The sequence below is a fragment of the Tympanuchus pallidicinctus genome, unplaced genomic scaffold (genome assembly GCF_026119805.1).
Source record: "Tympanuchus pallidicinctus isolate F22 unplaced genomic scaffold, pur_lepc_1.0 scaffold55, whole genome shotgun sequence".
In the NCBI taxonomy this organism is placed as follows: domain Eukaryota; kingdom Metazoa; phylum Chordata; class Aves; order Galliformes; family Phasianidae; genus Tympanuchus; species Tympanuchus pallidicinctus.
Window position 1 is genome coordinate 245,125 of NW_026294775.1, and position 15,511 is coordinate 260,635.

At 44.1% G+C, this 15,511-nt stretch overlaps 2 protein-coding genes and 2 gene segments (V, D, J or C); 3 read left to right on the forward strand and 1 right to left on the reverse strand.

Moving 5' to 3' along the window:
• LOC128091912 (trypsin I-P1) overlaps positions 1–6,645 on the reverse strand; it is a 30,051-nt gene extending 23,406 nt beyond the window's left edge. The window contains exons 1-5 of one of the 3 annotated variants that reach the window (XM_052705319.1): positions 6,540–6,645; positions 6,116–6,281; positions 5,317–5,570; positions 4,549–4,685; positions 3,264–3,516 (exon numbers count right to left, since the gene is read on the reverse strand). In XM_052705319.1, the coding sequence (XP_052561279.1) occupies positions 3,367–3,516; positions 4,549–4,685; positions 5,317–5,570; positions 6,116–6,281; positions 6,540–6,579 (747 nt within the window). In that variant the 5' untranslated portion in view covers positions 6,580–6,645 and the 3' untranslated portion in view covers positions 3,264–3,366. Of the gene's footprint in view, positions 1–3,263; positions 3,517–4,548; positions 4,686–5,316; positions 5,571–6,115; positions 6,282–6,539 lie in introns of those variants that run through there. The other 2 variants (XM_052705323.1, XM_052705320.1) reach the window with 2 other exon arrangements.
• Positions 1–15,511, forward strand: part of LOC128091911 (M1-specific T cell receptor beta chain-like) — a 71,588-nt gene that overhangs the window by 17,310 nt on the left and 38,767 nt on the right. Inside the window, exons 1-2 of one of the 2 annotated variants that reach the window (XM_052705318.1) lie at positions 9,460–9,502; positions 9,593–9,882. The exons of the other annotated variant lie outside the window; for it this stretch is intronic. Of the exons in view, the coding sequence (XP_052561278.1) occupies positions 9,460–9,502; positions 9,593–9,882 (333 nt within the window). Of the gene's footprint in view, positions 1–9,459; positions 9,503–9,592; positions 9,883–15,511 lie in introns of those variants that run through there. 2 annotated transcript variants of the gene reach the window in all.
• Positions 1–15,511, forward strand: part of LOC128091910 (T cell receptor beta constant 1-like) — a 54,491-nt gene that overhangs the window by 14,682 nt on the left and 24,298 nt on the right.
• Positions 11,706–12,779, forward strand: LOC128091915 (T cell receptor beta variable 20-1-like). The segment is given in 2 exon segments: positions 11,706–12,055; positions 12,182–12,779. Coding segments are annotated over 2 exon segments (351 nt in total).

Below are 15,511 nucleotides of genomic sequence, written 5' to 3' on the forward strand. Positions count from 1 at the left end.
ACAGTACTTCACGGGCTTCCATACGGGAAATTCCATTCCATCCAGACCCAGTGCAAGCACAGAAAGGGAACAACTTTGTAAGCTACCTTTTCATGGTAGGGTCTACCACTGAAATGAATGATGTTCCAACATGTAAGAAGGGAGAGCCCATAAGAACATTTCAACAATTTTGATATCAGGTCTTGAATATCAAATCTAGAAAGTGGAATTTCTTCTTTGCCACAGGAGGCGTTGAAACGTGGAGTAGATAGTGGCAGAGGACAGGGACTGTTTCCAAACAATTCTTCTCAACACGCCCAGCCCTCCTAGTCAAGGATGCGCTCTGTGTGCAGACAGAAACATGGATTTTGCCCCATCTTCCTTGTCCTCTTCACTCTCCTCCAACATTTTCATCCCTCTGATAACTATGAAAGCGGGTGGATTTTTCTGAACCTTCTAAGAGGGGAGTGTTCTGTTTTTATGACTTTTTTGTTGTCAGTATCCCACATCATAACATCATGCAAAGCACTGGGAGTTACAGAGTTAATGTTCCAGTTCCGTGGACCACTGTTTCTGGGTGCTTGGCTCTCAGAGGGGGAGGCAAGGAGGCAAATTCCCCACAGGACTTTGCACCCAGAGGAAGGGAGGTGGAGCTCCTGGGAGCCTCTCTTTCTTTGGTCGCTGCAGAGAAGCGCGTGCTGCCTTGCTGCTTTTTGCCTGCAGCTTTAGAGTAAGGTCTTCGTTTTGGACACTGTCTCTCTCTCATTTTGTTTGATTTGTTGGCCTCTATTCCAATTGAATTGTGTTCTGTTCTGTTATCTTGCATTCTGATATCATGTTTAGTAAACTAACGTTCCTCCTCAGATCGTTGCCGCTGCTCTGTTGTTGGACCCATCTTCTTATCCTTTTCCCTCTGCCAGGGCACGGGTCCATGGATCCCCTGCCTCATTAGTCATGAGATCAGGCCAGGCTGGCCCATGAACCATTGACACTCTTGTTCTCTTTCCTTCTTTTCTGGGCCTGTGGGCCTGCTGTGGACACAGACAGATCTAGATAATTCCGTGAAGGGAGAAACACGTCTTTGCTTAGAAAGAAGGGGCTATTGTCTGTGTTTAATCAACAGAAATGTAAAATACTTTGATCAAGCAGAGTGTCTTACTTTGTCTGATAATTCAAAACCGATTGTTCCTCTTGGAGTACCGGCAAGAGGAGAACTGTTCAGCTTGATCATAATTGACCAGATAATAATAAAAGGATTAAGAGGAGAGTTCTCCAAAAAATCGTGGAAGGTCATGTAAGGCACCTGAACAATCCCATGCAAGAAAAGCTGGCGGGGAACATAACCAAAAGGGGGATGGATTATTGTCATTGTTTAACCTTATTAATATGTAGGTGTTCCTTCTGCATTAGGTACATGCAATATATGGGAATTAAATGTACAAATTCAGTGAAGAAATTTTTGTTATTATCTTTGATTTCTCGAAACCTGTGGTCCATCAAAAGCGTGGTGGCCAGCAGGGGCAGGGAGGTGATTGTCCCCCTCTACTCTGCTCTTGTGAGGCCCTATCTGGAGAACTGCATCGAAGTGTGGAGCCCGCAGTACAAAAAAGACAGGGAGCTGTTGGAGAGGGTCCAGAGGAGGGCTGCTAGGATGATCAGGGGACTGGAGCACCTACCCTATGAGGACAGGCTGAGGGAGCTGGGCTTGTTCAGCCTGGAGAAAAGAAGGCTGCGGGGTGACCTCATTGCAGCCTTTCAATATCTAAAGGGAGCCTACAGAGGGGAGGGGAATCAACTCTTTGAAAAGGTTGATATGTGTAGGATGAGGGGAAATGGTTTTAAGTTGAGGGAGGGGAGATTTAGGTTGGACATCAGGGGGAAATTCTTTACCCAGAGAGTGGTGAGGCACTGGAACAGGCTGCCCAGAGAGGTTGTGGATGCCCCGTCCTTGGAGGTGTTCAAGACGAGGATGGATGGGGCCCTGGGCAGCCTGGTTTAGCATTAAATGTGCAGGTTGGTGGCCCTACATGTGGCAGGGGGGTTGGAGATTCATGATCCTTGAGGTTCCTTCCAACCCTGGCCATTCTGTGATTCTGTGATTCTATGAAACATTCAACTTTCCAGCACCGGGGCCCAAATTAAAAGAAATATCTCTCTTACGTGTGTGGGAATTGACTCATTGCACATCAGGTAACAAATTTGCTTTTTGGCTGATAATACCAGGCAAGGCTATGTAAGTCTCCACTCACACTGGCCATGGAGGGAAAACCTACGACTGCCAGCAGCTCCATGGTAGGAACTCTGTCTCCTGGTACAAACAGACTGAAGGCAAGGATGATTTTTCCGGAAAGAAAGCAAGCCATGAAGGAAGATGCTGAGAAGGAATTCAGCATGGACTTTCACAGCAGTGGGATACCATGCTATGATCCTGTTTGTATGTTGTACTTTTTCCTGGCTCAGGCACCTATTGCTTATCTAAGAGCAATAAATCGTCAATAAATCATCTGAAAGAGCTAAGCAAAAACCTCTCCATTTGAAAACGGCATTTGTTCCTTTGTGCCCCACTTTTCTCCTCTCCTTTTCTTCATCCGATTTTTCTCACATTTTTTCCTTTTCTCCATTTCCTTTTCCCTCGAGGAGACAGCTGCACAGCCCATGGGCAACTTTGGCACTTTATTCATGGACTCTCTTGGGGCTGATTGGGGCAGCAGGAATTTAAAACCAAAGCTCAGGAGCATCTCTGTTCTTTTGACTGTTCCAGGTAAACTACGAAAGCCCAGCATGTCCAACGAGCAAAATGCTATGGAGAGAAGTCCCAGCAATTTAGTAAAATAGCCCTGGTAGGTCACAGTACTGGTACAATAAGAGAACAAGCCCTAGCAAGAGCTTGCCTCCATTCCCCAGGTAGAGCTTCCAGTGATTTTGCAGTAGGAAATGTTCTGTCCTATGACTGTGGGTTGGGGGTGATTGGGAGTGTTTGTTTTGCTGCCAGCTGTTTTCTGTAATACAAGTATGTTGCCTCTGTAGTTCACCACACTCTTTCAGCTGTTCTACGTGGATGCGTAGCATTGATTTATGATTATAAAGGGAAAATATCTTCTACTCCAAAATGCTTGTGCATAACTGACTGAAGGACTCCTGAAGTTGAGGCTAAAAATTGTCCCAAGCTTCTTCTAGTTGAGATACACTACAAACATTAGGTAGGTTGATAGACAGTGATATTGGTTGTCTGTGTTCCCGGTGTGATAACCCATGGACGTAATGTGAGGAACTCTGCACAAAGATGGGCTGCCTGAAAATGTTTATTTTTTGTGAAGGTTGGTACATCCAGTTGCAAGGCAGAAGGAAATGAGGGGGAGGAAAAGCAGGTCACGTAAAATGAGCGTCTCAATAGGAAGACATAGTTGATTCAATCCAGGAAACGTAATTGCAAACCTTAGTGTAAACACCGGGATAACCTCTTTGTGCACATCCATAACCCCAGGAAACAATACCCTGCAGCTGACCATTGCAGACCACTGGGCCACCGGAATCCCCCTGTACAGATAAAGATACAGATGCTCAGCAAGTGCTATCGGCATCAGCAGGAAGCCATATTTCCCAGAAATCACTGAGATTCTAGAGAGAGACTTTTTCTCACAAAGATGATTTCTGCTTACAATTCTACACCTGATGCTAACATGCCGTACTTTTAAAGCATCACAGACAGCGGTAAGTTACTTAGTTTTCATGGCTGCAGTTCTTGGCAGATGCTCACAAAACTCTTCTTGCTCATGATTCTGCAAAACTTTTCCACAGAATCAGGCAAATACAGCAAGCAGAGCAATTGCCAGGTGTGTTCATTTTCCAAGTTTCCTGGATATTGGTACAGTGGTGTTTTATTCTCATCACATCCGATCCTAACATGTGCATCCTAGGCTACAGCCTCTGTGATTATTGCTTATTCTCCGGTGCAGCACTTCTCCATTTTCAGTAGCCCAAAGTGCAAGAGCTAGCACACTCTGCACGTGGAGAATTGGGGCAGAGGCATTCCACATCTTAAATCAATAAGGATAAATAGAGATGAACTGAGTGGAAAAATTGCCAACTGTATGGAAATTGTTGAGTCAGGGCCCGAATCACTGATTGAGCACCTGGGGAAAGGACCCGGTCAGCCCTGGAAGCACAGGTGAAGGCAAGTCAGCTGTGCAACGGGAAGGGATGGAGCCTGGCTGCACCTCTCTTAGACCTCATTTAAGGGCTGACTGCCACTGGGAAGGGTCTCTTCCTGGAGATCCCTCCTTGGTAGAGCTTTCCCCTGCCAACGTAGACTCTTCTGACGTGGGCGAGCACTCTTTTTCCCTTGCTTCACAGAAGTTCTCAATTGTGCCTGTTCTTTTGTCATCACATCTGTCCCTTTCTATTGAGCTGTCCAAGTGCCCTATCAGTTCAATAAGCAACCTCTACACTAAGCCTTCATTGCTAGTTAAAAAAATGGTTTCAAACATGCCATTGAGTATTTCTAACATGATACCATCCTGTATTAGGAGAAGGCAGGAAAGGTGCAGATTGGAGAGGCAGCCTTTTTACCTGGCAGGAGTCTTTCCCTCCATTCAGGTATCCAACACACATCATGTTACTAGTAATTTCACCAGGGTAAGCACTGCTGCACTGGCTTGAGGAGAGTATAGGGGCTTCCAGACACTGCAAGACATCTGGATACAGAGCTACAAGAAAACAGAGAGAAATTATTGATGGCGTATCTGATTTAATTTCAGAGCCTGGGAAAAACTCCTTTCTTAACAGAAAAGTCATTGCCGGACACCCTGCTTTAGCAGTCCTCGTTTTTCTTCTGTGCTGAAATTCCATTTGTTTAGAGGAGACAGACTCTCCTCGCGGGCCCTGTGTTCTACCCTGCATCGAAAAGTCATCAGCTGGCAGATTTAGAACAAAGAACTACTCTGACAGTACACACGGTGAAGAAATCTTGGGTCTCAGGCAAAGTACCTTCTGCTCTGGTGCAGGTTTGTTTTGGTCAGAGAATTAGACACCGGTCTCCACCTACGCTTCTGACCACTGGTGGGAAAGAGTGGACATCTTAGTGAAGGGCACTTGAATGACTTCAATGATTCCATCTTCACAAAACAGAACAAGATTAAAAATCTTGAAGTCTTGCCATCAGAGCAGCTAACTGATTGCTGTCCTACATGGACTGATCATTCAAAACCGTTCTCCAAAAAGACTGCTTGCTGTGCAGCACTTCTCTGTTCTTTACCCTGTACTGTTTGGACTTAACTGTGAGATCTTAGACCATCTCCAGGGTGCTCAGGACGCTGTACGTTCCCACCCAGCACTTACTGCCACTGCTGAGTGTGTTGCCCCATCCAGAGATCAGGCATGTTGTTCCAGCAGACGGACAGCTGGTAGGCAGAGCAACTGTGCTGACATAGGAGTTGAGTGTGGCTGCTTTGGACAGTTTGATGAGCATGATGTCGTTGTTCAGTGTGTAGGAATTGTAGCCAGAGTGGCGGATGATTTTAGATGCACTGATGGTCTGCTCGCTGCCGTCTTGGCTTGCCAGGTTGTATTCCCCAAGTTTCACTTGAATGGAACTGGAAAAAGGAAGGAATGTCACTTACTTTACTGCCACTGACATCGCGGTTGTGAGAAAGCTGCCTATCGCTGTGTGTCTTAACAGTATTTTCATGCTGGGTTCTTTTCTTGTCCTGCAACAAATTCTAGGGATCTACGCTGAGATCTTATTTCCAGTGCTGGTGGTGAATTTATGAGGGATTGTGTAGCGGCCAGTACAAACATCCTGCAAGACAAACTGCTACCAGCATGAGATCATTCCTCTTCCTATTCTACTGCAGTTCAGCTTTAACAAATTAATGCAGCTCCTAGGAGACCGCGCACATTACTTGCTGGATTACCGTGTTGTCATTTCAGAAGGTACTCTGCCTTCAGAAAAGCGTTTGCAGAAGGGGAAAACCACTCGTACTGCATCAGCCCACCTTTCTGAATGACCCACTCATTCCTCAGTTGCCTTCTGTGAGAACCGAGTTATTTAGATGTTTGGATCTCATAGCTGTACATTCCTGTTAAAAGTGAACTGGAGAAAAGAGGTAGATTATGGAATATATATTTTTCCACTCACGACTTGTAGCAGTGAGCAGCTGACAGCACCCACTGGCTGCTGATGAGAGAACCTCCACAGAAGTGATATCCAGAATTCAGAGACACCTGGTAGGGTGCAGCGCTCCTTCCACAGGTGTAGCCTCCCACAATCTTGTCATCATCCCCATCGCTGACGGGGAAGGCGACTGCAAAATAAGAGATAGCATGCGTTAACATCTGGCATGAGGAACTCTGTGGCCCTATGACTGAGCAAAAAATCTTGCAGATGGGTTCTGGTTATTCTGGATGGACAGTTAGTAGTCAAAAGAGGTAGAAGCATTCTGCCTTAAGCCTTTTGCAAATGTAAACTCAACTTCACTTCCCCAGTGACAGACTGTGCTACAAGTTTCCTCAGAAGTAAGTTTCATTTTAAATTACGCAAGTAGAAGTAAAAATGTACTCACCAGCCACACCAACAAAGGTGACAAACAGTAAGTATTTCATGATCGTGACACAGCCTCGATCCCAGACTGGTGGACTGGCAACGGGAGCAGCTAGAAATATGGTTTCTGAAATGGCTTATCTTCAACCCAAGGTTTTGTCCAGGGGAAAAAAAAACAGTGGAAAACTTGAAGATCCAAATGTAGGCATTAGAAGGTACTGATAGTAATTACAAATAACAGTTAATCATAAGCCTTTCATAAGATAGAGAGTTCTCTTTAATTATTTGAAAGAAAAACTTTCCAAACAAAGAAACGTTTGCGTTTTGGAAGACGAGTGTTTCCTTGCAGCATTTGCGCACAGTAACCCTTTGAGATCTCTCTGCTGGTGTCATTTGTAGGAAAGCAGGCTTTATTGTACGTAGTGGATTGAAAGATATCTTACCTACACTAAAAAATACATCATTTCTGTCCATTTCTTAAGTTGATTTGAAAATTCCTTTTCTTCAGCAGTATGAATTTTTCTATCTGTAGGATAATGTTTATTCAAATAAAATAGTTTTTGAAATTTCTTATGAATGAGTGTGAGAAACTACTTCATGTGGCCCTCCATCTCCTAAGATAATTTCTTTGAATGTGGAATGCTCTCATTTGCTATTTGAAAGCACTCACTCATTTAATCTAAATGATCTTGTCAATCTAGCAAATATTTATGGTTTTTTTGTTTGTTTGTTTTTGTTTTAAGAATAAATTAAATATATTCAGGGGAATATAATTCCCCTGAATTAATACAAAAAATAAAAAATAAATACAAAAAAATGAAAAAAAATACAAATAAATAACATACAAAAAAAAAAAAAAAAAAAAGTGATTTTTTTCCACAAAAAATCTCAGTACAAGTTGATGCATATGAGTGCAATGTATGTAAACACAAATACAGTGATAACAAACAGTGAGAACTCCTGAAATCCTCAGAAAGACCGTTAAGGTTAATGATTAAAATGCTGAGTGTTTTAAGTCTTAATGTGTTTGACAAAAATCTGTTTTCCAAGGAGCTTTCAAATTCGTCATGTCAGCTTCCAAAGGATAATCTCAAAAGACTGTTAACAGAAGTGAAGTTATGATGCTGAAATGGAAAAGAGACAAAATATGACTCTTTTTTCTGCTCCATTTCATGATCAGTCTTCTGAAAGACATGGAGAGTTGGTGCACAGAGGTCCTCCAAAGATAGGCATTTTCCTTGTTGTTACAGGCAAGATCAGGGAATCCTCCAGCATTGCTATAAGTGTCCTGGGGTTTAAACAGTGATTAGTACGATGCTTTAATACAGGGATAATTTAAATTGAGAAACAAAACAAGAGATCTTGTGTGGAAAAGAAAAAGACATGTAGCGGTAATAATAATAAGAAAGGCAGAAATTACCGAAGATGTAAAATTCCATCGTGTGTAAGGAAAGCAAAAGCATCTCACACTTTCCAATAGTATCAAATTTTATTCCACTGTAAATATTAAATCTATTCTTAAAAAAAAAAACAAAAAACAACCAAAACCAAAAAAACTATGGGGATAGAGAGAGGCTGTTGTCAAAAGTTTTTCCTCCAACAGTACAGAGAAGAGTGAACTGAAGAAGCTGAAAGAAAAGAAACTGATATGCTACAGATTAGACTCAAATTGCAGAAATATGAGCGTTACAGAAACAGCACAAATAGCCTACTATTGGATATCCTTATTTACATGGATTGTAATGTTTGTGTAATGCAGGCTTCTTTTATATCCATATCTGGGAAATCCAGTTGTATGGGGTCAGAAAGAACAGGGGCAGCTCATAAAAACCTGTCTTTAGTGTAACAACAGAATGGTATACAGGTTGAGCAGAAGGAAGGTTCATGATTAGAGTGTGTGCACTCTAACATTCAGACAAATTTTTTACTGTGGTGGCTCCTTTGGGGGTGACATCTGAGTGATTTTAGTAGCTGTGCTTGTTGTTACTCTTTTTCCTTCTCCAGTAGTAAGCTATTACATCCTGAAAATCATCAAGTCACTGTTGTACCTCAGGTGTTTTTCATGAACCCTGGAAAAAAAGCTCTTCAACCTTGGGAACATAACATAAGGATCTCTTTCCATTTTTCTCAGCTTCCAGGCATGTTTAGTTTAGGCTGGCTAGGCTACTGTAAGGTCTGTGAACTTATCAGTAGCCTTCAGGGTCCTGCAAACAAATGAGGTGGTCACAGCTGTGCACTTCCCAGGTGCCAGTACAAAGCCATCCCGATCTTCAGTGGATGTGGTCATTCTGCAGCCACAGTGCCCTATTCCAGTTCTGAAGAAGCAATTCCTCCTGGGCAGTGCTTGTTTTTGCAAGCTTGATGTGGCACTGCACAAGAAACAAGGATTTTGAGAGAAGTTCTTCAAGAAATAGCTGCTCTGCTTGTCTCACTTCCTGTCTTTGCATTTACTTTGCAGCTCATCCAGTCCAACTCCCCTGCAACAAAGAGGGAGACCTACTGCTAGATCAGGTTGCTCAGAGCCCTGTCCAGCCTAACCTCAAATGTCTCCAGGGACAGGGCGTCCACCGCATCTCTGGGTACCCTGTGCCAGTGCTTCACTGCCCTGTTCCTGGGAGGGGAAAAAAAAACAAAAACAACCACGTTTCCCAAATGTCCAGTCTAAATCTCCCCTGTTTCAGTTTCAAACCATTTCCCCTTGATGCTATCCTGTCTGAGAGAATATTTTCCTCCTGAATCAGTTTGAAAGCTTCTATATATTTTCAGTAGGCACTCTTAAAACAGTGCATTTCCTTGAAATTTCAGGCAGGAAGAAGTTTGGTTTTCTGCCTAGATCCGGCTGCTGCAGAGGTCGTTGCTATTGGCTTAAGGGAAATGGAAGCAGACCCATGTAAGTCAGTCCCTCACAGGGCATGCTCTCTGACTCCTGAGGCAGCAATAGAATGTGGACAGTGTGGTGCTTGGTCTTGTGCTTCTTTGGAGCAAGTAAGGCATCAGCTGAGACATCATGCCTGTTCTGCTGGGGGGAGAATGCAGTCTGCTTTCTAACTGTGTTCCTTTTGCTTTGTCTCTCAGGAGCTAAGATTACACAAAACTCAAGTCTGGTACTGAAAGAAGATGAGAATGCTACCCTGGGATGCAGTCAAAATGACAATCACAATTATATGTACTGGTATCTGCAGCAGCCAGGAAAAGGGCTGCAATTAATCTATTATTCCAATGGACCAAATCAGGAATATAAGGGTGATATTCACACTGGATACGAAGCTAAGCGGATAAGCCTAGAATACTTTCGTTTAGATATCATGTCTGTGAAGAAGAACCATTCAGCTACCTATTTCTGTGCCTCAAGTTTGGACACAACACTTCAAAGTCACTTGCTTTCTGTACAAAAACTCCTCTCCAGTACCTTTCCTCAGAAGGGAGTAGCTTCAGCACAGGATCATGGTATGTAGGTCAAGTGGCTACTCACAAAACATAGGCTGCTGAGGAGCTGGTCCAAGAGAGGTCAAGCAGGTTCCGTTTCATTGCTGAATTCCTCTTTTCTGATCAGCAGTTCATCCTCTATCAGTCATGACAGTTCTTAAAGCTTGTCAGTCAAATCCAGACATACAATGATACTCACTGTGCATGGAAAGGTTGTTCTAATATCCGGAACTGAAGAGAACAAGATCTCAGTAGAAATAGAGAGGTGGGATATAGTAGAATGTGATCTTATATGAAATCACGTTCCAGGAAAATATAGATATATTTTTATTCAGAAATTGATCCTTTTATTCAGAAATCGCTTACACAGTCCAGATTTCTTCTGCATGAAGCATCAGTTTTATACATGCTACATCTATCTGTATATGCCTCATACCTATGTCTGTGCTGCAGCCTGATAACCTGTAAGGCAATCTCTGTCCTTTCATTTTTCCCCTTCCATCCTTGGACGAGTTGTGTGTACATTTCTGACAACCCTGTGGTCTTTCTTCTCGCACATTCTCAGCGTTCTCTTTGATTTCGAGCTAAGTCTGAAGCATTCCTAGTTTGAAGACAAAAGAGTAGAAGGAGGAACAAGCAGGATGTGAATGTAATTTTAATTACTGCATGAATTCTTCCTGATGGAATGTTTCATACCCGCATAAAGAATGTCAGGTCTCTCACACACAAAGTCCTCCCAGTGTCTTCCTTGGTAAGAGTTCTAAGGCAGCATCCCTGTCCCACTCACGGTCCTTAAAGTAGTGGCTTATTTCCACTGCAGTAGCAAGAAACCACCAAGCCAAGTCCTTGTGATGTACTGTGAAATCCAACTGCATAAGATGCCTGTTCTGAAATAAACTACATACGTGTTCATGCACAGTTGGTATTGTTTCCACAGCTGTGTTGTGACTCACAGCCTGCCCCTTAACTGCCCCTCGATTCTACTCTCTGCATTTACTCGTACCTGGTCTCACGTGCCCCCACAATCACCTGGAAGTGATTACATTCACATGGACACTCACACAGGCACAGGAGGAAGTCAGTAAGTTCACTCTTGTTTCTCCAGCCGCTGGTACCTGTGATCTGTGGTCTGGCTCCGGGCTGTGTATCCACCTTCTTTCCAGTAGGCAGCAATGTTACACAAGTCACAACAGAAACACCTTAGCTCTCACATTGTGTCTTCCATGTCTGTCCTTTGAACAACCTTTTTCTCCTTCCTGAGACAGAAAAGTTACTCTGAATAAAAGTGCTCATCTTGGAACAAGAGAGAAACTCTCCTGGGTCTGACAGTAGAAGACTGTTTTGCCCAGCAGCACACGCATGGTTTTGCCTTGACTCAGAGTTCCGCAACAGAGAGTAATCACAGAATAAGTTCTGGTGGTCTCCACAGACTCTTTCCTTTCCCATTAAGTCTCTGAAATAGCTTGACTGTTCAGGAGCTAAGGTCTGTTTTTTGTCAGAAGGAAGGCTTTTTAACAGGTCTGGCACAACAGATCTTAATCAAACGGAGCACAGTTTTTTGCCTCAATTATCTTTTGCTTCTGTCTGGCAGAAGTCTTGAGCTGTGAGGTGTAATTGTCTTTCATGTATTAAGAGCGTCTCTCCAGAGTGGAACAATGTGTGTGTAAATTTAGTGGAATAATGAACTTGGGAAGGCTGTCCTGAATTCAAGCCACTGCTGAACACAAGCTAAAAACTCACTGTTTGGGTCCGAGGCTGATAGGCCCAGACATGCACAAAGATGAAATGACGGTCAGAGCAACATCCAGTCAAAATGTTTTGGTCTGAAAACACTCCCACCTTTTTGTCATCAGCTCAGATCTCTGCTTCTCTGGCAGGCGGGCCAAAGACAGACAAATCTCACAGCCACACAAACGCTTGCTTTTGCTTTTAATGGCTCAGCAACAACATTTTCCGATGTGAAACGTGTCTTCTCTGTCCTCCGCCCAAGCTGATGGGAAAATCTGAACAAGGCGAGGGGTATCAGTCTCTCCAGCCTCTCTCTCCTCCCTCATTCTCTTCTGGGACAGCTACTCCTCGTCATGCTGACCATTTTGCTTGCTCTTCTACCTGGTGAGAAACTGCAGATCCATCTGCGCTGTTTGGCTTTCTTATTGGCCACGTGGGGCAGGTGCAAGTGAAGAGCTTGTGAGGCCACTGTGTTTACTTTTTCTCATTTTCTCTCTCTCACTCCTTCAGGCTCTGGTGTGGGACACACTGTCACACAGAGGCCAGAATATGCCCTCAAGAGAGCTGGAGAGAGTGTGGACCTCACCTGTTCTGGCAGGCCTGCCTACGTCCTGTGGTACCAGCAGCCTTCAAGAAATAGTCTGAAGTTAATAGCCAGCACTTCTCGGTGGCATCAGAATTCTTATGAGGAAGGTTACAGTGAAGCCAAGTTTGAGATCAGCAGGGACAAGAACAATCTCTCCATTATGACTATCAAGAATGTGACATCCAAGGATGCTGCCACTTACTTCTGTGCTATGAGTGATCACACAATGCAGCAAGAGCATTAAGCACTTACACAAAATCCTCACCCTGCCTGAAGGAGAGACAGAGTCTCTGTAAAACATGAGACCGATTGGAGAGGGGCAGGAGAAGAGCAGAGGGAAAACAAGGGCAAAGTCAGGGAATGGAGCCTGGACTCTTGGAAGGCAAGAGGGTCTGCCAAAGCAATGGAGCAGCATCTATCTTAAAGAAAAAAGGCATTCAGAAACACAAATGCATAGCCTAATATTAAGAACTGTGGTACTGCTGGCTGACAAAAGGCACTAGACACTTCTCAGGATTAGTGCTATAGAAGCACAGGTTCTTGGTCACTAGTTCCCCACAGGCCCAAAGATGGCACTAAGGAGAATGATGTGGTAAAATACAAAGCAGGAGGTGAATTCAAGGCTCTTTCACATACTTCACAGCCAGAGAAAGGAAACCACAAAGTGCTGCTCCCACATAGTGTTTCCATTGTGACGGACTGGTGCAGGCAGAAGTTGAACACACCTTGGTCTGAGTGATGCCTAAGCAGATATTCCCTAACACAGAAAGATGCACACAAACCCATATAAGGCTCCCTTTGAGACTAAGGGAAGGAGCTGCCTTCTCCTGTGGGGAAGCACTTGTTGTGTGGGCAGTCATCGTCCAGTCTGCTTAGAAGAATTTCAGGCACCTCAGCAGTGATATGTGGGACTCCAACATCGTGGTCAGTCGATCATAAAGAACAGCAAAATAGCATGCCCTCAGGCAGCACTCTGTGCCCCAGGTCGGGTCTCAGCACACCTGCTTCCTCCCAAGGTCACAGGAAGCCCTGATGGAAAAACAAACTTTTTCTTTTCTCTTTCATTTCTTTCTTGTTCTAATACCCCTTTAATATAACTAATCAGCCACTCTCAACAGCACAAAACACATTACAGGCGGCCAGCTGGTAATGCCCTTAGAGAGAAATGTCTCTATAAGCCTCTCTATGCTACCTGCTTAAATAAACAAGAGGACACTGCAGACCTTTTCCCAGGCCAAGGCCGGAGCTTGCAGCAGAAGGAGAAGCTCGGGGGAGACCTTATTGCTCTCTATAACTACCTGAAGGGAGGTTGTAGGGAGCTGGGGGTCGGCCTCTTCTCTTGTGTAACCAGTGATAGGACCAGAGGGAATGGCTTCAAGCTGTACCAGGGGAGATTTAGGCTGGATGTTAGGAAATATTACTGCTCTGAAAGAGTGGTCAGGCACTGGAATGGGCTGCCCAGGGAGGTGGTGGAGTCACCGATCCTGGAGGTGTTCAAGGAACGTTTGGATTTTGTGTTGAGGGACATGGTTTAGTGAGAACTATTGGTGATAGGTGGATGGTTGGACTGGATGATCTTGTAGGTCTTTTCCAATCTTGGTGTTTCTGTGATTCTGTGAAGAATTCAGGCCATTCTGTTGGATGATGAATGAACTCCTCTGAGTTCAGGTTAAAATCCTGACACGTTCTCTCCACCCTCTTCCTCTTTTTAAAGAAGATATACTGCTTCATGAATGGTAAATACTCTCTTCTGCCCACTACAAGAGGACATCCCATAGGACCATTTTTCAGCTCTTTCCAAACATAAACTCCTGAGGTATACGACTCCATCTGCAAGCAGTTATCTTGTTTAACGCAGTGAGGCTGCAGCAAAGTATTGGTGGCTCCAGAAGCACTGAGGAAGGCAGGCTGCTGAATGGAGGGCAGCTGTCTTAGATATTACCAAGGAACAAGCAACGTCAGCTTGCATTTCTAGAAACACATGTTTCTGCTTTAGGTATTATAGTCAGCTGTATCATCACTGCACTCAGATAAAATAAGTAAATTTGTCCAGGCTGATGCAAGGCCCTGGGAAAGTTAAAGCTGGAGAGACCGTGGGCTGGTAAAGATAAAGCTCTCTGGGAGCATAAAGCGGAGGAGTTTCTGAGGCTAGTCTTTGTACATGTCACAGAGCTTGGTGGTGGAAGCACCATGAATTCTCTCTTCCTGATTGTCTCCTGCCTGGGAGCAGCTGGTATGAGCTTCTGAGCTCAGCAAACCTTCTCTCGTAACCTCTCAGCTCTCCCTCTCTACCTGCATTTCGCCTTTCTCCAGTGGCAGACTATTCCGCTTTTCTTCTTCTATATCAGCCTCCTAGACAGACAGAGAAGGTAGGATATGACAGGGGCATACGAAACTATGAGGGGCTGGCAGTCTCTTTCTGTACAAGAATTAGGGAGTATGTGACAAAGGTAGGTAGTCTGGCACCAAACTTTTTTCTTTTAGGAAAGCTGTGAATCCCTTTCTGCAGTATTTTTGTGGGTGCAAAAGGTTTACACAGCCTCACAAAGTGGGGGGACACATTTGTGTAAAAATTTTTTTCAAAAGCTACAAGGTTGAAAGACATCCCACCTGACCAACAAATGTCAAGTCCCTGAGTTGATGAAGGCCAGGGAGGGTCTGGGGATGGGTTTCATATCTTCTGCATTTGGCATCTGTAATTGGTGGTCAGAGACAGGTTTCTCGCCTGCAACGTGCTTGTGCAGTGGTTTCTGAAATGGGGAGTGTGCAGGGATATGCAAGAGGATCCATTAGGGTGTGGGAAGAAAACATTAGAATTGTGGTAGTACGTATACATAACTTGCAAATGAGTAAAAATTCATATATTGCAGGGAGGGACAGGTGTGCTGAAAGGGTTTTTGCTGATAGGGATGTGCGATCAAAAAAGGTTGGCTACCATTGTTCCATTGGCTTCAACAAACATGTTCTTTCTCACATTCAAACAGATCGTTTCATACATTCAAAGACATTCTTTCTTGCGTTCTTCTCCAGCTCCACGGGGTCTTTCTGTTTACCCTGATTCCTTTGCTACCAGCGTTTTCCTTCTCTCTTGTTCATTGCTTCTTTCCCTCCAGAAGATTAGAAATTCTGCCAACATTCTCGAGTGCATTTGCTCTCTTCCAATTTGCACACTACACAGATGACCACCACGAGCTGTCTACCATGCCATAGTTGTTGCATTCTGTTCCGAATGTTCCAAATGGAAGGAACACAGT